Here is a 25,573-nt window from a genome sequence, read left to right as displayed (position 1 = left end):
TACACACAAATTTTCCTCCAATGCCGTACCATTTATCTCAGAATACAGATCCTTTCAGGACAATGGCCCTAGACTCGGCCTCATCTGCAGCTTTTTCTTCTGTCCCTTCCTCCAACACAGGGGCCTCTTTTGGTTTTTGGATGTTCAGTCTGCTCCCTGCCACTTATTAGTCCTTCCAGAATGTCCTCCTCCCCTTCCCTGTCTCACTTAGCTGGCACCCCTCAACCCTCTGAACTCAGTTCAAACATCACCTCAGCAGAGAAGTATCTCGACTCCCAAGAAGATCTGATTTCCTGCTAAATAATCTTGTAGCATCCTTCACCCACCACAACTGCCCTCATCTGTAGTTCATGCTTTAGGGGCAAGAGATACCCCTCCCCCTCTAAACCGTAAGCCCCATGAGATCAGGGATCCATCAGCTCTGCTCTCTGCTCCCCACTGTTCACACCTGGCCCTGCACATGTTGGCCATCTAAGCCATAGTCGTTGAATCAGTAAGGAACTAATATATCCATCAAGCTTTCTAAAGCCCCACACACCTCTTCATGTAGAAAGTATAAATTCCATCCTTGAAAGTTAGAGCAAAGGGGAAATTAAATTTATCCCTCCCTTACCCCCTCCACCTTATTTATTACAGTGTAAGAAACTCTATTCCAACAATGCATTCAGGGCTGTCACACCTCCAGCCCCAATAAATAGGACTAATAATTGAATCATAGACTAACCGTATTATTTGAGACGTTGGCAGGTATCGTTGTTATGTTTGGAAGACTTAGCTTGACCAGCAATATATCCAAATCCATGGATGAGTCATGTCGTAACAAGGATCTACTGTACTGTTCAGATTTGGCTGGGAAATGACAGAGGTCTCCATAGCTTTCCTTGGCTCAGATCCACTGCCCTCTTGTGCAGTAAGAAAAACACCAACCTGAGAACCCAAGGCGGTAGGAGTGGAGGCAGGACCTTATTTAAAAGAAGCCCCAGAATTACTTCTACCACAGCCTGTCAGAAGATGCTTCAAAACAGAACAAAACAAAACCAAAAGGAACCCAGGGTCACCCTAGAGTCACGGCACCAAAAGGTCAATGATCGTGTTTCTAAAACAAAACTGCTGTTGCTGGATTTTTGAACGGCCAGAGTAGTTCCTTTTAAAAATGTTTTTATAACAAAAAGTGATGTCATTTTTAAGCGTGCTGCACTGTGAGCTCTAACAACAGCAGTGGTTGTTCATTCGACTGCTCCGTAGCAGGTCTCACGGTAGGAGAAGCATAGGGCATGCCAGACTAACTGGATTCGAGTCTTGCCTACGGGACCAATGGGTTGTTGGGCAACCCATGTGCAAAATGGGTTTTATCCTGACTTTATCAGGATGAGATTAAAGGGATTAGGAGAGGGTTCACCAAAATAAAACCTGCTGAATGGCTTCCACAATATCTAGCTCATGGTAACCACTTAATAAAGGACCTTCCTCGTTATTACTGCTATGTGCTGAATACTGTGTGAGCACCTTACCTGCACCATCTCAAGTCCTTACAACAACTCTGAGAGAGAATCATCAATATTCCCATTTCACCAAAGAGTAAATGGGAATTAAACAACTAGCTCGAGGCCACTCAGCTAGTATGTACACTAGTCACTATTCAGATCCAGACCTACTGAACTTCAGAGTCCGCAGTCATTTTTGAACTCAAAAACTGCATCATTTAATGGGCACTCAGGCTGGGTCATATTACCCTTTATTACACGCTTAACCAAACACAGTTACCCCAGTCTGCATGAGGGCTATTATTGTCTGATTTCCAAATACTTGGAGGTCAATAAATGGTCGTTCTGCTAACATGCAATATACAAACCAGTAGACTTAAACAGCGGCCATGTGTATGAAGTCTAGTTCTCAATGTCATCAGCTGTGAAGTAGTAAAATATACCCGTCCTAGAGAGTTGTTAGGAGATTTAAATAAGATTCACAAATATAGTTAGTGCAGTTCTTGGCTAAAGGTAGGCACTCAGTAAGTGCTTATTAAAAAAAAGGATACATATGCATGTATATATACACAGGTTCTTATAAGGATATAAAATCCATAAGAAAGAAAGAGAAAGAATGAAAGAAGGAAGGAAGGAAAGGAAGGAAGAAAGAAAGAGAAAGAAAGAAAGGGAGAAGGGGAGAGAGATAGGGAGGGATGGAGGGAAGAGGGAAGGAAGGAAGGAAGCAAGGAGGGAAGGAAGGAAGGAAGGAAGGAAGGAAGGAAGGAAGGAAAGAAGGAAGGAAGGAAGGGAGAGAGGGAGGAAGGGAAAGAAAGAAAGAAAGGAAGGAAGGAAGAAAGAAAGAAAGAGAAAGAGAGAAAGAAAGAAAGAAGGAAGGAAGGAAAGAAAGAAGGAAAGAAAGAAAAAGAAAGGAAGGAAGGAAGAAAAAAGAAAGAAGGAAGGAAGGAAGGAAAGATAGGGAGGGATAGAGGGAGGAGGGAAGGAAGGAAGGAGGGACGGCAGGCGGGATTCAGGGCCCTGGGCTCTGTCCATCTTGGCACTCAATCACCAGGAGTTGCCTGCTGGCAGGAGGGATGCCTCCAGGTGTCTGTTTGCATCAAGGACAAGAAGCCTCCAGGGAACAGAGAACTGAAGGATGCGAACCTGCAGGCGCCGGTGCAGTGCGCTGGAGGAAAGGACATCTGGCGCTGGGCACTGCGTGTGTCAGCTGCTTGTCCTCTGAGCAGCACCCGCGCCCTCACCTCTCCGGCCTGGGTCAAGGGCATGGAAAACGGGAGGCTGCGGGGAACCCCAGGCCCGGGGCTGCTGCGTCCAGTGCTGTGTCGTCTGCGCAGCGGAGACGAGGCCAGGTTCGGGACTGGGACTGGAGGAGGCTGGATGCCGTCTAATGGGACGCGTCTGGCTCGGACAGGAGGGGAGCCGGGGGCATCCAGGGAGTTTCACCATATCTTCCACAACCTGCAGGCGTGGTCACTGGAGGCATGGACATGGCCACCAAGACAGAGACGCAAGAAGGCGTCCCAGGACTCTGGGCAGGAGCTGGGCTCTCCAAGAGGAAGCCTGTCTACATAGCTTGAGAGACAAAGCAGGAGAACCGCTCTTCAAGTGCTTCTGTTCAAACCCCTTTTTCTCCCCAGGCTGACACAGCTTAAGAAAATATAATCCCCCTAAAAACAAAGGGTTATAATGAATCGTCTTTAATCGTCCTTTTCAAGTCAAAAACTGAGCCTCTCCTCACCCTAACGTGCCAGCGGTCACGCTGATACTTCGTTTGAACGGTTCATCTGCCTGAGCTGATTGTGGGTGTATCTGGTGAAATCGCCTGAAAACATACCAATTCACGTGTTCTCATGGGAAAATGACGGTGATGAGCACAGCATTTCCTATAATTTCCAGATTATTATTTTTTAGTTCACTTTGGAATCCATTGACTCACTTCTGATGGAAGTAGCCAACATTTCTATTCCAAGTACAAAGAAAGGAAAAAAAAAGCAGCAAAATCCCACCCTCAGAAGACAACACACAGTACACAGCTTCCAAACTTGTTCTCTGCCATCAGCTGAGCGGTGCGTTCAAGTTCCCTGTACCGCCCTTCAGTGGCTGGGTTTCCACTCCCTGTGGGAGGGGTCCCACCCCCCGGCTCCTCCAGGGAAGGCCTCCCTGGGCTCTGTGTCCTGGGGACCTTCCATGCACGGCACCCACCCCTTCCGTCCGACACTTAATCCTGGGGCGTCACCCATGTTGATTTTCAACATTGTTGTGTCAAGTCAGGGCCTTCCTGGGGCTCAGGGTGATCTTCCTCCAGTGCAGAGTCTCTATCCTGACACACGGGTGGCTCGGATCCGTGTCGTGGGAACGACGTGGACCACTGGCTCTGAGCCCTCCCGTTCCAGGGCGCCCCGCCTCAGCCTGTGTGTTTAAAGATCGTGGCTCCCAGGGACCTGTGTCCTTTTTCTTCCTTACTGCAACTTGACAAACGCTGACCCTCATCTTGGAAACGAGGGAGAATTGTGCTGTACCCGGGGAAGTCAGCACGGTTGCAGGTGCCCGACGGTCCCCCCAGGAGGGACTGGGCGGAGGGGGTCCCGTCGATGGGAGGATGCGCCCCGGCTCACGTGGCCAGTGGCTGTTCCTGTAAAGGCGCAGGTTTGTCGGGTGCTCTGTGGCGGGAAGCGGGACCACGCCCACACCTCTGCGACCACCCTCATCCCCACGTTCGCTGACACCAGGGAGTATCACCGACTGGGGAGACCCACCAGGCCGTTTCCAGAGCTCCCCCAATGCAGCTTAGAGCCAAGGGGAGCCACCTTTCAGTCGACCACAGAGAGAAAACCGAGCGTCGGGGGAACCAGGTTGAACTGTGGTCCTTCTTGTGTAAGTTCTCCCCCAGGTGGAGGATGTTCCAGCGTGTGGGATCCAAGTCTCCCTTTGCACTTTGGTCTAAAACTACTGAAACCAAGGCATCCTGTGCCTTCTGTCCTCCCCTTTCCACGAGTGAGGGCCCCTCCTGGGGTGGAGGATGCATTTGCCATTTTAAGTGGGACCTGCTGTTTCCCACAGTCTCCGCGAAGCACGGGGACATCTGTCCTGATGTGCGCGAGCGGAAGGATGAAAGCAACATTAAATGTGCAGGGGATGCCCACGCAGAGGCATTAAACTGGACCGCTTCCGGGACGGAGAAGGCAGCAGAGGCCAGGACACTGATTTCACCAGAGCCTGGAAGTAGAGAACGGTTCCTTCTTTCTACTTTGACGCCTTTAGCGGCTTTCGAGGAGAGTCTGCAAAGGCTGCTGGCTTACGTTTCCCAGCAGAAGGTGGCCTGTCCCCCAGCGCTGTGGAGGCTGCCGCCAGGGCTTTACCCCAGGAAGCAGTAGTGTCAGACCTCATCCCCTGTGAGGCTGAGAAGGTTCACACCTCTCCTCGCCTTCCCGGCCAGAGTCAGAGGGCGCGCGCGGCCCCCCATCCCCGAGGCTCTGCCCTGACGCTGAGTCTCCGCCTCATCTTCCTCTCTAGCCTCAGTTCCCGTCATCCTTTCCGAAGCACAGCTCCTGGTCTGGGTCATCACTCAGCATCAACAACAGAATTCCAAAGGTTCGAGACAACGTGGCGTCTCGGGATTGCTCTCACGCCCTTGACGTCCACCCATAATCACCTTAGATGGTTGCGCAGTGCCTCTGCCTCGTGATGTGTCCCCCCCGTAGAGTCCGGGTCCGTGTGGCTGCCCAGGGGGTGGAGGGCAGAACCCCACCCACCCGGCTTCTAAGAGGCCTTAGGCTTCTTCAATCAGCTGTTGGTCTCTAGCCGCGGCAGAGTCGCAGTAAGGAGGCTTCAGTGTTAATACTAGTTAATAATAGATGCTAACGCTCTCCTGCTGCCCGTGAACTGGACCACCACCTGCCCTGGCAGTGGGCGACGGGGACCGGTCACTCCGTAGCGCCAGCGAGAGGTTTCCACCCGAGGTCTGAAGGTGAGGAGGGAGCACCATTATGATGCTGGCTTCAGGATAAGACTTTTACTTTTAAACGCAGGTCACAGAGCACGTTTAGAAAAGATTGCTCTGCCCGTGGTATGTGTGTGTTTCTTTTGAAACAGGTATAACTTAAGAAAATGTCTACTTTGAAAAAATCACCGCATATGAAATGAGGTTTCCCTCCGGGCAAACTAGCTGGTCAGCAGTGGACCCAAGTGCCCACAAGGCTCTACGTGTCTTTCCCAGGGGCTTGCAAACAGTGTGCCCGGGTCTTCCTGGCTGGCGACGGCCACCGTCCTGGCGCAGAGGACAGGTGTCAGGGAAGCTGGCGGGACCCTCGTGTCAACCGCGTGATCTGACAGACGCGTGTTTCTGGGAAATGGCTCGCCGGGAGGTGGGCCCAGATCTCGATTAAGGGAGAAAATCATAAGCAGAGCGTGATTTAGACTTCGCTTCCCTAATCGTCTTGAAAAGTCTGCTCTTTGAAAGGATTTGGCGTGAATATCCAGGTGGATGTCTGGGCGACTCGGGTCCGGGGCTAAGCCAGGGCATCTGGGCACAGGCGCGGGCGGGCAGCGACACTCACATACTGCCCCCTCCCTGCTCAGTATGTCAGTGATACCGGCACTGATCCAGGACCTGAGCACCTGGAAGGCATCCTGCGGACCTACTGTGTGCTCTGCGGGGCCAGGGTGGGTGCCCAGGGGACTCGGGGCGCTCCCCCTCTGGCTCCCCGAGCCTGTCTGTTCGCCGCCGCCTCTGCTGGGGACAACTTCAGCCCCCAGAGCCAGTAGACCCTCGTTCCCCAGCTGCGCCTGCACTCCCACCGGGCCCCCACTGGAGCCGGCGCCCAGACCCCATCAGGCGTGGACACCGTGGGGTCCTCGGCCAGACCCGGGAGCGGGGCTCACACCTCCTCAACTGCTCTGCGCTGGGGGGTCCGGAGCAACTCCGCCTCCCTCAGGAGCCCGGGGCCTCCCAGTCCGTCCCTCTCCAGGTCCACCCACCAGGCTCCCCCACTTCTCCTGCGGCCTGGCTGGCCCTGGGCTGTGGTCAGAAGCCTCCCCGGGGACCCAGGGTTTCTTACAGGCTCCCACTGGGAGCCCGGCTCCCTGTTGTCCCCGAGGAAGCACCTCAGTCCTTCTAGTAAGCGGGTGCAGACCAACCTGCCCACACGTATACAAGCAAGCCATGTCCACGACACGGCAGCGCCCCACGCTGGGGGCAAGGCGGGCGTGTCACTCCCGTGCGCGCACACTTACGGAGAGAAAGAGGACTTCCCGGCTGTGGGGCACCCCCATTATAGCCGGAAACACTGTTTCTTTACGGGTGGGCTTATTTCCCCAACAAAGTCCCATTAAAGACTGGAGTCCCTTCCAGTCACTTCCAGTTTTGAAAGCCACGTGGTGCTTATAGGATAAGAATGACGATCAGTGTTGTCTCCTTTTGGGGAAAGACCACGGCAGCTCCTTAGCTAAGTGCTCAGGACTCTGGTCCAATGTCTTCCCAGAAGCCACACCCAAGGCCTGGGGTAAATGATATCAAGTTTGAAATGAAGCAACTGTGCCCCCGGTGTTACTTAGGAAAAAAGGGAGACGCACAGCGCAGACTGTGGTGGGTGGAACGGACACAGGAAGATGATAAATAGGAAGATTATAAACATTCCCTAGGGAGGAAGACTGTGGGAAGACACTCTTCGTGCTCTGACTCAGTCCTGTGATAGAAATGGTTACAACCGAGCAGTGGAATAGGTAGGGCTTGAACTTAAGCACATTAGAGATGAGTGCCCCCCCCCCCACCCCAGTTCCCTAGTAGCAGTGTGACCTGACCCCTGCATCTCCAACTCCTCACTTGCCCTTGCAGGGCTGGCTACTTTGGGGAATAACTGAGCCATGCGTGTGCAGTGCCCAGCACGGTGGGCAGCTCACATGGAACCTTCTAGAACCGCGGCCTGTATATCACCCTCCACTCCACAGACTGCCTGGCCTCAGGGTCTCGCCCACTTAGCACACCAGGTGGGTAGCGGAGTGCCCAGCCGTGAAGGAGGACGCACAGTGGGAATCTGCCCCATCGTGGCCATTGATGCCCTGGGATGCTCGTTCCCGCCTTTGAGCCTCTGCCTGGGGGTCATCAGGGGCCCAGCGAACAACCATCCGAGGTGCCCCTGAGTTTCCAATACGATGCTTTCCTCACGACGGCCCAGACTGATGAAGGTCTTCCCCCCTCACTCACCATCCTTTAAGCGGCATAGTGCGCTTGTAAATATCACCTGCGTTTCTACAAACACAAATACGTCACCGTTAATTAAAAACAGATTAAAAACGCAGGGTTTAAACAATGTTCGCCTGAAATTGGGGCAACTGCAAAATGAAGTTCGGTTCAGGCCCTGGGTGTGCGGACCAAGCGTCCACCTTCCCCGAGGTGGCAGCCTTGTCAGAGAATTATGGAAAAGGACGATTGGAGAGGAAACCGGGCGTCTTCCCAACTCCACCAGTAGGTGTCTCTCTGCACCCACAGATCCTGGAGCCCCAGCGTGCTCTCTGCCGTCCTTCCTGCTCCTCTAACTGCCCCGTCCGCAGGTACGGATAGGACGCTGCGGGCCTGGATGTCTTTGACCTTGAATGGCACATTAACTGCAGTGCAGCCACCAGAGGTAAAGGGGGCTCGAAAACGGCGCCTTGAGACGAGGTGCTGCATACAAGTTATTCGACACAAAATATTCAATACATCTCATTAAAAGCTGCTCCCGCGTTCAGCAAGGTTTTGTGTTTGGTGTTAGATGCGCGCCCCTTCTGACCTCACCGGATTGGAGCCAGGCGGACACACACACAACCCGCGGCTGTGAGACACCCAGGAAGAACGAGTGCCATCACACCATACAGCACACCCTGACAGCTTGCCTTCACACACACACACACACACACACACACACACACACACACACACACAGAGAGAGAGGCTCATGCTGACCTCGCTGAGCAGACATACGTGTGTACATGAGTTTTCTCCACATCCCCAGAGGATGTCATGAAGCTCAGAACCTATTAGCAGAATCCTACACTCACTCTGATTATCTCCCCTTCTGCACTGGGAAATATTTGTCCCCATATCATTGGAAAAGAAATAAGGGAAGAGTATCGAACATAATTTACAGACAGAGATACCCAGGTACCCAAGGAAATACTTATTTCTCTTTCAGGGGCTGGTTGACTTTATCTGAAGCTGAGTTCAATTATGAATTAGGACTACAAATGCATACACATCTGTGTACAAACACAGGTACGTGCCGAACCAGGAGCGGCCTCACGCCTTTGTCATTCAGACTTCAAAGTTCCATATCACAGCCACTGTGTTACTATCTAAATAGTTAAGGAATTAGCTAGGCACGATCATATTCTCCAGAGAGCACAGTCAAACCAACGACATTCCATGACTGCGTATCTTTCAAGGGAGGTTATCCCTCCCCCACCCGCTCCAGGGTGCCGGCCACAAACTGAAGCCAGAAGACACACGACCGTCTCCGGAGCCCGTTCTCTGCCTCGGCCCAGCGTGGTTTCCTCTGGTGCCGGACTTGTTTCCTAAACTCAGTCCGATCTGCACTGCGCCCCACATGCCTACGTACCTACGTGTGCACGAGTCCCTGTGCAAAGTAAACAAACCTCAGGAATCTGATTTACTCCCCAATCCGGCGAGGCAAGAATGTGTCTTTCATGGAAAAGACGGGGTCCGGGAGAAGTCCCACCCGCACGGGGAGCCTGCGGGGAAGGGCTGGCCCTACCGTGGGGTCGCAGACCTGTCCTTTACAAAGCTGTCTACAAGTCACCTCTGTCAGCATCTTCAGAAAACAGAGCAAAGAAGAGACTGTCAGGTAAGTCACATCAGGGCCCATCCTAATAGCCTTCCCGACAATTAAGGAACTAGATCACGTGGGCTTCCAAGGTCCCACGTGTCCCACAGACCACAGGGAAGGCGCGGCCCCTCCCGCGGGCTCAGTCGCAGGGAGGGGTATTTTTAAGGGCCCACTTCCTCCAGGAGAACCGTGATCCTGGGGGGAGTCGGGCCCGGGAGCCTAGAAGCTGCCCCCAGGCCGTCCTTTCTCCCCTCACGTGTCTGCTCCACAAAGGGCTGACATGTGCCCCCAGCTCCCCCAACACACACTGCGGGCCCAGGAACATCTCAGCCCCAGTGTCTTTCCTCCTCCTCCCAAGAGTCTGAGCCGTCCACCCAGGACTGCTTTCTTGCAGAACAAAACCCACTTGGGTGTGTGCTGCCCCAGTGATACATTTAAGCCCAGAGTCCATGCCTGGGCCAGAGCGCCTTTAGCCAGTGACCGAGGCCAGATGCTGGCCGACAGGAGGGGACCTTTCACAGGTGTGGCAGAGCCCCGCAGCGGGTTCCTTGTTAGGGGGTCCTGTTCTTTGGGGGGGGTCCCGGCAGCCCGCCTCCATCCTTCCATCCTCACTGCCTCGCCTGGCGCCGCTGGCCCCTCGGTGGGTGTGTGAGCGGAGCACCTGTGCCCTGACTCACCTGAGCGCGGCCCCGCCTCACGGGGCCCGCAGACCTGCGTAAGGATGCTCCTCAGATGGTCTTGACACCCCTACTCCCCGCCAGTGGGTGCGGGAACGCTTCCCGACTCTGCCTGGTGTCCGCGCGATGAGGCTTCTGTAACCCAGCTTCCAGGGGGTTCCTAGCGGAGTGAATTGCTGCTCAGCTTTTAAAATGGATTCTTCGAATACACAACTTTAGCAGGTTATCTCGTGCTGTAATTACCAGCAAACAAACACCGGATGCCCTTCGCAGCCTCAGTGTTGTGCGTGGGCTCTACCTGCAGCTCGGTGAGGACGGGAGAGCACGTGGCATCTGCGTTTTCCCGAGGGGGTCGCACCTCTAACACAAGTGCTTCTGCAGGAACGGGCTGGGAAGGGCGAGGAGGACCCCTGCCCCAATAAACCAGGCCCGGATCTGAAGCAGCCCTCCCCAAAGCAGAGGCTCAGAAACGGTGCTGTGAGGGACCCTCCAGGTTACCGTTTGTGGAGAAATCTGAGGCATGTTCACGTTTTCCTGGCGCCTACGAACACCGCTCCTTCTAACATAAAGATTCATCTAAATTCCTTTCTCTGGCGTTTAAACTAGTGACTGTTGGGAGAGAAAAAAAAAGGGGGGGGGATCATTGAAAATGGGCTCCTGCATCCGGAGTGCCCGCCCCGCCCCGCACACGGCTGCCTCACCCCGAGATTAAGAAGTTATGCGGCCTGCCACGCGCTTCCCTCTTACAAGGCTTGACTTCACACTGTTATTTTTTCACTTTTTTTTCTCCTGGCACCTGTTCGAATCAGGAGTAGGGTTGTCTGATTGCAAATTTGTTCCTTCCTTAATCTCTAAGCAAACGGTGGGGAGAAAACCTGGAAGGGACAGAGATGTTTGAAAATACGGTTGAAATGTCATTTTGGCAATGAGCCGCCTTAGCGTATTCTCAGATTGAATACCATACACAAAATCAAGGTATTTTTGCTGGTTACTAGACCAGCTTAAAAGCTTAACCAAGCAGTACTCATGAAAGCACCCTTTCTTTAAAAGCACCATGCAGCAGAGCAGCAGACATGAAGTTTGATGGCTTTATACTGAAAGAAACAGCACCATATAAAAGCAGGTAAATGTTTGAAACAATTGTCTCTAAGGGCCCATTCAGGCTTTTTTTTTTCCATAAAAAAACATAGTGATGCATGAAAAGATACAAGAGATGTATCTTTGTGGAGATGTTAAGATTCACCCATCCTTCCCTCTCATCCCTGCGGTGCCCCCACTTCTCCCCGAACGCGGGTCCTTCAGGGGCTACAAAGCGCTTCTTTCAGGCACCGAGGCTAACATGGTGACACGGCCGCTCCATTTCCCGAGGAAGCGCCGCGTCCGGCTCGGCAGAGCCTCCGAGGCGCGAAGCGCATCCTCAGCGCGAGGCCCCGGGAAGCCCCCTACGGGGCCCGCCGCTCACTCACTGGGGCTTTGTCCTCGCCGCTACCTTCCCTTTTCAAAAGCCAGGAGCGAACTGTTCCGTCCCCGGGCTAGCCGGACCTCTCCAGGGCCCGGGGGCCGGCCTCCCCGGCCAGCGCGGAGCCCACATCTGGAAGCCAGGCCCGGCCAGGCGGACCCGGCGCGCCCGGAGCACGGACGCCCGGCTTAGCGCGCAAGAAGGAAAATGACTTCTGCTGAAAAGACTCGAGCACTTTTTTCCTCTCCACTGAAATCCGGGGCACAGCCCGTTTGGAACCAGAATAACTTAGTCTGACAACAGATTCTTCCTCTGTTCACAGCTGTCCCAGAGGGAGGAGCTGAAATCTGAACCTCTCGGCTGTGATTGGACCCTTCTCGCAAAAGAGAGGAAAAAAAGGCCTCCCCGCCGCCACCGCGGGCTCAGTCCGCGAGGAGCCCGCGACCTGGCGGCGCCGCACGCGCACCTGCCGGGGCCGCGATGCTGTAGGACCGCGCGTCCCGCGCCCCGCGCCCCGCGCCGCCGCCAGGATGCCGCGCTCATTCCTGGTCAAGAAGCATTTCAACGCCTCCAAGAAGCCCAACTACAGCGAGCTAGACACACACACAGGTAAAGGGGGGGCCCGATGTCTGCATCTCCATCTATCTATAAATAGGTAAACGCAGGGGCGCGCGTCCGCTCAGCTTCTGTTACAAAAGAGCTGGAGACCGAGCTGTTTGCCTCGAAACAGGGTCGCGAAACAGCGGTCATTCCTCTGATCATCCAGGCTCAGGTTTAATTCAAAACTTTCAAACTCTGAACTGGCTAGGAGAACTTCCTTGGGCTCGTCCATCGTCCTGTTCCAAAGCGTGTACATACTTGCATAATGAGTACGTGGAGGGTGGGTGAAGCGCTGCGTAAACGTTGAATTACTGCTTTTTCCCCCATGTAATAAGGCTTCTTTCCTGCAGAAAGCGGCGTGATTTACGCCGATCTTTGTACTCACAGGCGTAAGCCCTGCGACCAGCCCACGCATAAAATGGAAGAGAGCTTTTCTGTATCTCTAAAAAGAGTGGGTAGGTTTTCCCCTCGCTGGGCTGCGCTCGCTGACCGCAGTGTGCCGGGGACACAGACGTGCCTTAAGGACAGTGGCCGCGAGCAGCAACGGTGGAAAAGAAATGTCCTCCCAACGCCTGCGCCTCTTACAGAGTCTGTCTTCTCATAAGCACGCCCCGCGCGTGTGGCCAAGCAGATTCTTCGTGCGTTTTTGAAGCTACGTTTCAGCTCACTCTCCTCTCCCCTCCTCTCTCCTCCCCAGTGATTATCTCCCCGTATCTCTATGAGGGCTACCCCGTGCCTGTCATCCCCCAGCCGGAGATCCTCAGCTCGGGAGCCTACAGCCCCATCACCGTGTGGACCACAGCAGCTCCCTTCCACGCCCCGCTGCCCACCGGCCTCTCTCCTCTGTCGGGATACCCCTCATCCTTGGGGCGAGTGAGCCCCCCTCCGCCATCTGACACCTCTTCCAAGGACCACAGCGGCTCCGAAAGCCCCATTAGCGATGAAGAGGAAAGATTACAATCCAAGCTTTCAGACCCCCATGCCATCGAAGCTGAAAAGTTTCAGTGCAGTTTATGCAGTAAAACCTATTCGACCTTCTCTGGGCTGGGCAAACACAAGCAGCTGCACTGTGACGCCCAGTCAAGGAAGTCTTTCAGCTGCAAATACTGTGACAAGGAGTATGTGAGCCTGGGCGCCCTCAAGATGCACATCCGGACCCACACGTTACCTTGTGTCTGCAAGATCTGCGGCAAGGCGTTCTCCAGACCCTGGCTACTTCAAGGGCACATTAGGACTCACACTGGTAAGAGAAAACCTAGTCAGGGACGTTACTGACGGACCGGAGGAAGCTCTGGGCTGGCTGTCGGATTTGCATTAAGTGGCGACACGGCGCCTTTAATGACGGATGGTCATCTTTAGCTACTGCCTGACGACTCGAAAAATCGTCAGAGCACCAAGGGCTCCATTGCTTGCTAACACCCTCTGCTCCCGGGACCGCAAACAAGCATTTAGACTTTGGAAAGTAGATCCAGGAGGTTTGGTCTCAAAGATCAGTTAGCAAAACAGGAAAGATGTGCTTGAATGTGTGTTCTGTGAGATGGCTCCCGAGAGCCAGCAAGCACAAACGGCGCTATCCCGGTCAATTGATCAGGGGACAGAGAGATGAAGGCGTTGGGTTTTGGGTTTGGATGGTTTCATTCTTGCTGTGCTGTCTCTCGCCCCACAGCAAGCTGGATGGTTAGAGCTGAACTGCTTTCCGTTGTTTGCTTTTGTTTTGTTTTTGCTGCCGAATTTTCTATTCCTAACACAAAATTACCCTTCAGGGAGTCGAGGCGTTTATCCAGGCTTTGTCATACAAGAAAGGAGGGAAAAGGGGAAAGGTTGGGAAATTTGGGGAGGAGCTGACCGTTAGCTGCACCTGCTGAAGCAGAGAGCCTTGACAAGCGAAGCCCTGGGACGACAGGAATTATTTCTGCGTGACTGGTGGCAGGAATCATATTCTTAAGTTTTTTTTAATTTGATTTTTTTTTTTTAATGCAACAGTCACATTTGTCTTAAAGGGCCAGATATTAAAACAAGTATCTGTTCTGGAGGGTTTGAACCAAGTGTGGCTGTTTCTAAATGTGGTGGTTGCTCATAAACGTTATCTGGCTTTGCGTTTCCTCTGAAAACACTGATTGTCTTTCTTTCTCCCCCCGCCCGCCCCCCCACCCCGTCCCACTCCCCAGGGGAGAAGCCTTTCTCCTGCTCTCACTGCAGCAGGGCCTTTGCAGACAGGTCAAATCTGAGGGCTCATCTGCAGACACACTCGGACGTCAAGAAATACCAGTGCAAGAACTGCTCCAAAACCTTCTCCCGAATGTCTCTTCTGCACAAACACGAGGAATCGGGCTGCTGTGTGGCACACTGAGTGACACAACCCATGTTTACTCAAGCAGAAGGCATTTCTTCACTCCGCCTCCGAATGACAAGTAAAAGTCCAAAGGCATTTTCTCTTGTGCTTACCGACCAAAGAATATGTATACACACACACACACACGCACACGCACACGCACACACACACACAGAGCTTCAAGAGCACGGGCATCCATGTGTGTCAAGTTAATCCTTTCCATGTGAAGTTTAAAATTACTATATATTTACTGACAGCTAGATGGAGAGGATAAAAGACAAGAATCTTTCTCTTCAGAGATAAAGCAAAAAGCACATTGTGCATCTTTTCTTACTAAGAAAGAATTCAAAGATTTACGTCGCTGCCAGATCATTTCACTGAAAAGAACAGTGTTGCCTTGTAATGGAATTTGTAATAGAACTTCCTATAGGAGGAGAATCTGCCAGACCCTATCTCAGGTGCCTTAGAAAGTATTCCGAGTTTACTTCATTACGTGTCTGATGTCAGGTCACCATCCTCGAGCTAAAGCCTGTTTTGATTACTGGTCATGCTTTAAACTGTGTTTTTAAGGGAGGGAGGGAGGGGGAGAGAGGGGGGGAGAGAGGAAGAAAGAACAAGAAGAAAAAACACAGGAGAATGTATTAAAAGTGGGGGTTTTTGTTCTTTTTTTTTTTTTGCCAATAACTATACGTGCCTTGGGGGAGACGGGAAAGACTAGCTTTGAACATTCCTGGTGCATATGCTCCATGTCATACTTTTTTAAAGAATTTTTGATGATTTTCTAAAAATTTTAATTTTTTAAATTTTAATGATTTTCTAACGATGGGAATAAGTGCAACAAAGGATTTTTAGAAACTCTGTGATGTACTTAAACTATTTTAAACGCATACAAGAAATGCAATCCACACAGCACTCTTTGCAACTGCCTTTTTAATTAATTGTATAGTTGATGAGTCCATGTAAATTTGTGTTTATTTTTATATGATTGAATGAGTTTTGTATGAAAGTGAGAAGTTGTCTATAGCTAATGCCTATAAACAACCTGAAGACTTGTGAAATTCACGTTTCTTTTTTAAAAAACAATTTTCAAGGTTCTTTTTTACAATAAACATTTTTGATTTAAAATCTATTGTTTGTATACTTTCAGAGACTTTGCTCACTTCATGATTAGTACCACCAAAGAGCTGCATGAAGAACTGTTTCGTTTGTTAATAAGAGAAAAAGTGAATAGTGTTCATTATGCATGTGAGTGTCGTTTTATGTGTTTGATTATAGCAAAGCAATCGGTCAGTATTTTTTCTTTACTCTTAAGATAATACTGTTACATTCAGAAAGACCACGTCCTAATGGGAGTTTGTTAGCAGTATCTCTTTAACAAAAATCATGCTTTCTGAGTGCTAAAAATATTCTCCTTATTAATAGTCAAGAATATTTTTCAAAAATTTTTCTTCTTGATGACTTGATTGTTTTGGCTTTATGAAATCAGATTACAATTACTCGTTGTAATCAGTGCTTGTCACACAGGCCACTAGAACAGTTTAAGGATTTTAAAAGAAATATTTAATGATATATAAGAAGAAAAATAGAACTTCCGCTTGAAAAGATCAGGAAAAAATGGATTTATTATAAATTATACAAGTTGGAAGATTAAACCGTGCAAAGAAACCCCACGTCTAGTGGGATGAGCTAAGCTGCAGTCTGAGCGGTGCAGAGCTAAGTTTCCCTTTATGGTATTTTGAAGAGGCACCACCCACACCCAACGTGCACTGAATCAAACAGGGCAGGACCAGCCAGACCACATACAAGCACATGCTTACCAAACGCCGTGGACGAACTCACAAGTCAAGATGTTAACCAAGTGTCGCAGGCACTGTGACAAGCTGTGTGTTTAAACCCAAACTCCAAACCTGTGGTGTGGTTATTTCACTATTAATCACTTCTCTCTGGTTTGCTCAGAACTTGGAGAATTATTTTTCCTTCTAATGTTCTTGTGATGCAAATAAAAGCTAGAACTAGTATCTCAAAGATGTTAGCAATACCAATATATTCCCTTAATGTTCACACACATTCCACTATGTGTTACATTTAAATTTTAGTCAACATATATAAGGAGGGTGCATGTGACTAAAAAAAAAAAACCCTCAATTTAATTTTTTAATATCTCAGGATATATATCTCAAAGACAAAATTATTTGGAGAGCAATTTATAAATGTAAAAGAAATGGCTTGTAGCTTGTCTGGGACAATCTAAAGTCAAAAAAAGACGGCTTTAGTTAGTGTATATGGCATACAAATGATACCTGGAAGTTTGCAGGCCAGGTAACATGTAGAAATATCCCACAAGGGACACGTGTGGGTGAGTCACATCCCTGTAGACATCTGGTTCGTCCTCCCAGGAACCACATCAGCCCACTTTCCTTTCCTTATCAGTAGAGCTACAGGCAAGTCGTTTCTTAGTGTCCAAAACGCAAACAGATAATTTTCTAAAGGGAAAAGTCTGTTCATTCGTTTCATTTCCTAGTGAAGCATTAGTGGTAATATTTTTGCAATATATTTCTGCTTTGTCCTCACCATTCTCACTTCATTCATGATTTAAATATTCTACTTTCATTAAGGTCACATGAGTTTGAATTACGGGACATCAATCAGACACTGAGATTTTCTACAAATACAGCTCAGTCATTTTTTAGATCTTTTAGCATTTTTACAAGGTCTTTGACTACACGTCCTCTAATACATAAGACGTGGCTCAGATGTCACATACTTTGAATACTTTTCCAAATTCACCCTTTCTGAGAGATTTATATCATTTACGATGTGGTGCTTATCTCACTGCGTGGCAGTTTTGTTCTTTTTTTTTTTAAAGATTTAATTTTTTATTTATTTTTGGCTGCGTTGGCTCTTTGTTGCTGCATGCAGGCTTTCTCTAGTTGCGGCGAGTGGGGGCTGCTCTTTGTTGCGATGTGCGGGTTTCTCACTGCGGTGGCTTCTCTTGTTGTGGAGCACGGGCTCTAGGCGTGTGGGCTTCAGTAGTTGTGGCACGTGGGCTCAGTAGTTGTGGTGCATGGGCTTAATCGCTCCACGGCATGTGGGATCTTCCCGGACCAGGGATCGGACCCATGTCCCCTGCATTGGCAGGCAGATTCTTAACCACTGTGCCACCAGGGGAGTCCCGAATAGGAATTTTTTTTTTTTTTTTTTTTTGCGGTACGCGGGCCTCTGACTGTTGTGGCCTCTCCCGTTGCGGAGCACAGGCTCCAGACCCGCAGGCTCAGCAGCCATGGCTCACGGGCCCAGCTGCTCTGCGGCACGTGGGATCTTCCTGGACCGGGGCACGAACCCGTGTCCCCTGCATCGGCAGGCGGACTCTCAACCACTGTGCCACCAGGGAAGCCCTAGACAGAACATCTTAAAGCATAAATTCCCAGTAACCAGCACATCTGCTGGAACACAGACATCAACACATGTTTGTTGAATGAATAAATGAATTGAATAAAATAATAGAAATTGGTGACATATAGCCTGCAGATCTAAACTAAATTTAACATATTCCCCTTTATTGCAAAGAGTCTTGATAATTTTTGAGAGCTCCTCTAAGCAAATATGCTGGTGTGTCTCCTAACTTAGTGATGACATCCTGCTGCCAGTAGGGAGGATGCTCCAAACAGTGGATAAAGGGCAAATGCAGGGCACATGGACCAGGTTTGATAGACATTCTGAGAGCCTAAGCTTTGGAAACTGTGGTTTTAGTAATAGGGACGTGTTCTAATAAGCCTACTCAGTGTCTGGAATTTGTTTCCTATAATACGAGACAGGGTGGTGCAGTAGGAAGAGCTCCAGCTTTAAAAAGCAACATATATGTTTGTATTATCGGCTTTATGTCCTTATGCAACTTACTTAACCCCTCAGTGCCCTGTTTCCTAAAGTGTATAAGAGGACGGGATCCTTAGCATCCCCGCTCAGGACTGACAGTGCCGGACACGGACAGGCCTTGTACAGCACAGGGTCAAGCCCATGATGCTATTACTCAGCATTGAGCTACACCTGCTCCCGAGCCTGATGCCACCTCACCTGGGTCACATCCAACGGCCACGGGTTCTCGGTGCTGCTGGTCTTTTACGGGTAAAGAGACTGAACTCAGAGAGTTTGGAAAATGGAGCCAGGGTTAGAAGAGGCCTTGAGCTGCAAAACTGAAATCCAAACCCAGATTCTTCCGGCTCCCAAGACCCTGCTTCTTCCGCTGCTTGTGGGGAGGGAGGGCCCGCTGGGCCACACAGGCCACGGCCACCACGATGCAGGCACACAGCAGAGGCCACTGAGAAGACCAAGATGACGTGGCCCCCAGATTAAACAGTGCAGGGCTGCCTTTAGGAGCCGGTGTAATTCAGGAATTACCCAACCACGTCTAGCTCCGTTCGAGAAGCCCCGCTGGCCCCTTTCTTCCAGGGCCGCCGGCAGGCCCCGCTCCCCGACGGCTCCCCTGCGCCCTCCTGGGGCCCCGCAAGCCCGTTTCCTCTCTCGCCCGGGCTGAGAGGCAGCTGGCCTCCATCCTGGGCCATTAACACTTCATCTTCTGGCGGCCGCGGCCGTTCCCTCATACACCCACGTTCCTTGCCCCGGCTTTTATCCCCCAGACGAGAAAGGCTTCCAAGTCAAGCACCATTTCCTTCACCACTAAAATGTGGACACTCGGGGGTAATGAGGCAGTTATAATTGTGCAAAGTCTAAGGCTCTTCTGGCCAAGATCCACTTCCGAGGAGTTGTCCCTGGTTCGGATACTGGAAACACTGTGAGCAAAATTCACTTACGCGTGAGTGTTCTGTCATCACGGGAAGCAAGGGTTCTCCAGTGAGACGGCTTCTGCCCCATTCTTATCTTCTCACCAGAGGCAGATGGAGAACAGAAGCATTCCACTCACCTGAGACGGACACAGGTGGACGGGAAACCCTCTGGTTTAATTTTCAGGGAGAAACGTGTGTCCACGAGCACAGGGCCAGAGCTATGTGCGAAGCGAGGGGCCGGCCCCTCGGGCGTCCAGGAAGTAATCGCTACCCTGTGGGCGGGTGCGCGTCAAAAGCAGCGCGCATGGCAACCCTTCCGCCCCGGCCCTCGTCCAGGCCGCAGACAATGAGCGCTTCAGCGGAGGACGTGCCGCCACGTCCCCGTCCCGGGACCCCAGAGGGGCTGGCTAAGCATTTATAGCCGTGAGTGGAAGGTCTTCTGCCAGCAGGAGACGGCGTGCTTATATGTTCTGGGCACTCCCTCACTTAATTAGGCTCCTGTGCTTATAACCCTCTCGGCCAGTTGCTTGGGAAGATGACCTGTAGAGACGATTTGCGAGTTATCACTAACTAGTTTTCTTAGACAGTGGCCGAGGGACAGTTAGGGCGGCAGGGAAGGATGGATGACTTTCTCCAGGCGTTTATTCTGGGCTGGAACTTACCTCCCCACACCCGCCCTCCCAGGGAAGGACTTGTGCCCCTACGTAGTCAGGAGGGAGCAAGGGCTGGTTCTAAAAAGTGGGAAGGAAAGACTCAAATGAGGTGAAATCGCGAGGCACTCTTTTAACAAAGACAGCGAATGGTCATTATAGTCTGAGCGACCCACCAGGCGCGTAGAGGGTTAGCGCTCTCCGGTGGCGTGCGGCGCTTTTATTCAGATCCGGCAGAAAAGACGGTGAAAGAGGCCACCGCTCGGGCCGCACAATCTCGCGGAGCTGCAGGCCCCGAGGTCCATCGGAGCCCCCACCTGTCAGACCTCCGTGTGCTGGGGGTCACCCTGGGTCTCAGTGGGGCGTCGGGAGCGGGCCTGAGCATTTCGAGCCAGCTTCCAGGTGATGGACACGAGGCTGATCCTGGAAGCTCACCCCGAGGAGCCGGGCTGTGACCACGCTCAGCTCCCGGCCCGCCCGCTCCCCGCACAAGCTGAGGACGGCAGACGACGTCCACGGAAGCGGCGCCTCTCCTCCCGGCCGCCCTGCCCATACCACCCACCTGCCGCCTGATCTGCACAGCGAGTGACGCTCTAACGCTCTGACTATGGCTTCAGTCCTCCTCCACCTTTGGGCCCAGAAGCACACACCGGCTCCTTCCGCTCACACCCCAAGGCTGGGCCCTGCTCTCTGCAGAGAGGCTTCTAACTGTGCTTTCACCCCGAAGGGAGAAAAGCAACCACACTGGCAAGGCTGGCCTGGGGGTGGCCCCCAGGACCCAGAGGTGTGGTCCAGCCTGGGCGCCCTCAGCACCCGGCAGCTCCCCGGGCCTCCTCCCGGGATGCCCGTGGCCACCTCGGGGAGCAGCTGCGGAGGCGTTTCCTGCCTGATTACCTTGTATCTTTGAAAAGTATTTGACTTTCTGCCAAGTGGAAATTAGTTGATGGATTTTTTTCTCTAGTTTTCTCTAGTTACCTTTACTATGTCATTTTAAGTTAATTCTGTATTACTGATTAATATTTATGTAAAATTGCAAATAGACATTCTTAGGAGAAAAGTATTTTCTCTGAACTGATGACAAGTAACCCTTTCCTCTCTTAAATGTTTTTCTTTCATAATACCCAAACTTATCCAAAATACAATAAAAGGAGGATAGATAATTAAGTTGAGGATCGTGTTACTTGCGAAGTGTATTGTGGAATGAATAACGTGTAATGGTAGTCAGCTGATCCTTGAAGCACACGGGTTTGAGCTGTACGGGTCCATTTATTAGTGAATGGTTTTCACTAAACACTGCAGCACCGTACGATCTGCGGCTGGTTGAATCCACAGGTACTGGGGCCACCTGTGAAGTTACACACAGATTTTTCACCTCTGGGGCGTTTGGCACCCCCTCACCTCCACCCACGTTGTTCAAGGGTAAGCTGTATGCGTAATGAAGGATTCCCTATTTCTCATGTTAGTTACTGTTTGGTGAAGAAATTTCATATTATTGACAATGTACTGATGACCTTGGGTTCTCTATTTTATAGAGTAAACTTGTTTTAAAACCTTATTTGTCAAAACAACATAGAATGGAGATCACGTCGTCCTAAGCCTATAGAATCTAAATGAAGTAAGGTTTGAATCATACCAGGGCAAGTTCAGCAGGAATCACCTAAAGAAATAGGTAAGAACCAATGTCAGGTTTGGGGGGTGATACCGTGCAAAATGCCGTAAAGCATCACTAGGTGCTGCACTGGCCCAGTGTGGGCGTCCTCTTCAAGGTGGCCATCAGTCGGGTCCAGACAGCCCCATCTTGCTTAACCTGAGCTTTGCTTGGTCGCTAGGAGGTATGCTCCCCGATGGTGGGACAGACACCGCGGGCTGACCCAGGGGCAGAGGCAGAGAGGGCGCCTGGGTGTTAGCACGTCCGTGGGGCTGCGCGGTTCTGCCCTTCTCCAGTTGTGCTTGTCCCGCGTGCGCGTCGGGCTTTGCTCCTCTGCCCTGGTCGCAATCGTAAGTTATACGCACTGTGGGTAAAGGCATTCTGCTGAGTCCAGGCCTAAAACGCACACCTGGTCCCCCACTGAAGCATGCTGACCACGGCCCCCCTTCCCGTCTCCTGCAGCAGGAATGGGGGTGACGTCTGGATCTGCCATAGCTCCGGGGGGACTAGAGGCCCTTCCAGCCTCCGCGTGTCCTGAAGACCGACAGACGGAGGGGCCCAGCCCGTGTCTCTGCAGCATCGGGGGTGAGGTGGACAGAGCGGAAGGAACCTCCAGGGGCCGTGGCAGGGTTGGGGGAGCACAGGCTGCTTGGTGGCTCTCAGACTTGAGAGAGCATCGGAATCAGGTAGGTGGGAACACACACTGCTGGTCCCACCCCCAGAGCTCGGCATCAGCGGGCTGGCAGGGGCCCCAAGAGCCTGCATTCCTCCCAGGCTCCCAGGTGAGGCTGGTGCAGGTGGTCTGGGACCACCTCTGAGGAGGGCAGGGTCCTGGGAAGGGAGGGGTCAGAGGCCCAGCTGCTGCAGGTCGTGGACGAGTTCAGAATCCTCTCTCTCACTGCCGTTCACTGCGTCCTACTATTCGCCAAGCAATGCAGGGACTAGGCACTTGACAGAAAGGGGGATCGGAGAAGACCTCCCAGTGAAAAGCTGAGAAGGAAACAGCACACACCTGTTCTGAACGATTCCAAACTCTTTATAAATTCCTCTACAGCATAGCGGCTCTCAAAGAGTTTGAAATTAAGCTGAAAAGATACGGTATAAAATTCAGAGTGGAGGAGAGGTGGGAGCAGAGCTTCCCTGCACGATAGCAACGATTTTACGGAATGAAAGAGAACGAAAAGGATAGCTACCATCGCTGCAAAGATTTCCTTATAAAATTAAACTGGGTGAGAGTCCAGGCATCTTTCCCCATGTATTAGTATTTTTAAATCATTTTCTTGCGTTTATAAGCTACAATGAATGAACTCGTTTGGAATAATTGGGCTTTTACTGGTGGGATAAACACTGATCAGCTACAGACTTCCCTCTATGAACCCAGCCAGACAAGCCCCTCTTAGATTCTGTGTTTTAAATCGAAGATGTAAAAGGATCTTTTGTGTTACTGCTTTCCTGAGGCAATAAAAAAGAATTAGAAGAAAAGGCAATTCTAAAGTGTAACTTTTGGAGTTTTACAATTTAGGAAGATCTGGAGGCCTCCGGGGTGGAGCTGCTGCTAGGGTGCTGGCCGGACCCAGGGCGGGAGCCTCGTCAGGGGACGCCAGCTTGGTCCTCTCTCCTGCCAACGTGGAACAGCCCAGGCGACTTTCCAGGAAGGTGTCCTGATCCATTTTAAAGACAGCCATTCTCTTTTTTCAATTTCAGATCTTAAACAAGGAAGGGGCTGCCTTTTCATGTGTCCTTCGGAAATTGATGTTGGACAACATAAACATCAATGTTATGACGTTTTAAAAAGAACTGACGGCCACAGCCCCGTTGTAATCGAGGCCGTTCTGGTCTGTGGTCCCAGCACAGAGCACAGTGGGGCTCCCGGGGCTCTGGGCCCGGCTGTCCAGGCTCCACATGTGGCCTCGCTGCGGCGTGGACTGTTCCTGAGTCCGGGTGGGTAAGGAGCGCACAGCGGATTCAGCACATTTTTTTCTTCGAGTTGAACTTGAAGAAGAAAGTCAACGAGAATGTGATTCTCTCTGGGTCTGTTAGAGAGAGACACTCCTCCCTCTTCATCAGCCTTTCTCACCTGCTCTTGTCACTGTTAATAAAGTCACCTTAGAAGGGTGTGATCAGAGCACCTACCCTTTTATCATCACGGATCAGTCTCTAGCTAGTGGCCCACCAGCCTCAAAGCCCCACCCACAATAACGCCAGAAGCTGAGAAGTCAAGATGAGGTTTCTCAGACTTTAAAACCACAGAAACATACAAAAAGCTCTTCATCCAATGAGCTTGGCAAGAGCTTTGAAACTTTTCACCTCCTGTCTGATGCCCTTATATAATGTGCACACTTATATGTGAGAATAGATGACTTCTGCAAACAGGAAAGAAATCAACACTTTGGAAAATCAAAGGACAGAACACTGTGACCGAGTCTGACTCTTCCTGTTGTGTTTTCTCTCCATGTGCTTTACCTGTTATCTGGGTCTATGTCAAAGATAAAGTGATTTTTTTAGGGCTTCCCTGGTGGCGCAGTGGTTGAGAGTCCACCTGCCGATGCAGGGGACGCGGGTTCGTGCCCCGGTCCGGGAAGATCCCACATGCCGCGGAGCGGCTAGGCCCGTGAGCCATGGCTGCTGAGCCTGCGTGTCTGGAGCCTGTGCTCCGCAACGGGAGAGGCCACAGCAGTGAGAGGCCTGTGTAACACACACACACACACAAAAAAAAGATAAAGTGATTTTTAATACCAAAATCATTTTCGTTCAATCAGGAGGATTAAAATGATGTGCAGGAGAGAAGTATTTTGAAGCAGAGTTGAAAAGGAAGATTAGAAATGGGTTTCTCACTTATTTTTTTCACGAATGTGTGGATTCCACCTGACAACCCTCCCCCGCCTTTGCTGGACGCCGCACAAGGGCAGTGAGTTACCAGCACATACTGACACTTGGGTTGGAAGTGAAGCACGTGCGCAGCTGCCATGGCAACGAAGATGACTCCATCTTCAGAAAGTCCTTATTCATTTCCGGCGCCAGAAAACCCCAACCAGGAGAAGGCAGGGCTGAGGCCTGGCCTGCTTGCTTTCCGGAGGTGGTCGACAGGCCCCACGGGCCACGGGCTTCACTCTGAGTTCCTCCCAAGCCAAGCACACCCTTCACCAGCGCAGCTGAGCTGACCATTGGCAGCAAACCTACTTGGAGTTTGACATACTGTGATCCTTGGTGTCCATTTGGGCTTTTTCCTAAAAGCCAACCTGCTTAATCCAGCGAAGTGACATCCTCCCACCCTTACTGTTCACAAGAGAAGAAACAACGTGACGCGTACCTGTTCAGGTCCCTGTTTTACTCTCTTTCCCATAACAAGTTAAAACTAAATAAAAGAATATGGAAAAGAATGTATATATATGTATAACGGAATCACTTTGCTGTACAGTAGAAATTAACACAATATTGTAAATCAACTATACCTGAATAAAATAAATCTTTAAAAAAATAAAACTATTCATGGCTTTTACACTGAGATTAGCCAATGCTCAACATTATCAGCCATGAATCCCACCAAACACAGTGGGATCCGAACCCCAGACGCATCTGTAGAAGACGTCAGCTAAAAGAAGGGCTCATGATAGGATAAACCATATCAACACGTCAATACCGTTTCTTATTGGCCAAACGAGCTTTTTATATCCAGTAATCACGATATTGCATTTTGTCAAGTAATAAGTAAACACTCAGAAGACCATGAAGAAGTGGTGAGCTGCTGTTTAATTCATATGTCGTCACAAATAGCTTTTACTAAATATATATAAAGAGATCCCAGGAAACTGGCATTTCTACCACAAGAGCACCATGGCCAATTCACCAGCCATGTTGGATAATCTGTCAATATTTCACAGAATCCCAACTCACCCAAAGAGGATGGGAGACCCTGTACCCCAAGATCAGTGAATCTTCGAAAATCCAGCAACTGTCTACTTGGGGATCATGTGGGGACATTCAAGTAATTCTGACCCAAGCCTGGACCCCTCTAACGGGGACTGCCTGATACGGCTGTGGCTGTAGGCTCCATCCTCATGAACGAGGAAAAATTAACATGAGAGCAGTTCTGGCCCACTGGCCCAACTCCAGGGGAAACAT

General features: G+C 50.9%; 2 protein-coding genes across 2 annotated transcripts in view; one reads left to right on the top strand and one right to left on the bottom strand.

The window, feature by feature from the left end:
- PPDPFL (pancreatic progenitor cell differentiation and proliferation factor like) overlaps window positions 1-25,573 on the bottom strand; it is a 158,030-nt gene that overhangs the window by 27,287 nt on the left and 105,170 nt on the right. The gene's annotated exons all lie outside the window — the stretch shown is intronic.
- Window positions 11,971-14,911, top strand: SNAI2 (snail family transcriptional repressor 2). Its single transcript, XM_030859786.2, has 3 exons — window positions 11,971-12,049; window positions 12,738-13,283; window positions 14,209-14,911. Exons 1-3 carry the CDS (start codon window positions 11,971-11,973, stop codon window positions 14,388-14,390), a joined length of 807 nt encoding a protein of 268 aa, XP_030715646.1. The 3' UTR covers window positions 14,391-14,911.

Source organism: Globicephala melas, chromosome 17, assembly GCF_963455315.2.
Source record: "Globicephala melas chromosome 17, mGloMel1.2, whole genome shotgun sequence".
In the NCBI taxonomy this organism is placed as follows: domain Eukaryota; kingdom Metazoa; phylum Chordata; class Mammalia; order Artiodactyla; family Delphinidae; genus Globicephala; species Globicephala melas.
The sequence above is the reverse complement of the archived record's forward strand: the minus strand, read 5'-3'. Positions and strand labels throughout refer to the sequence as shown.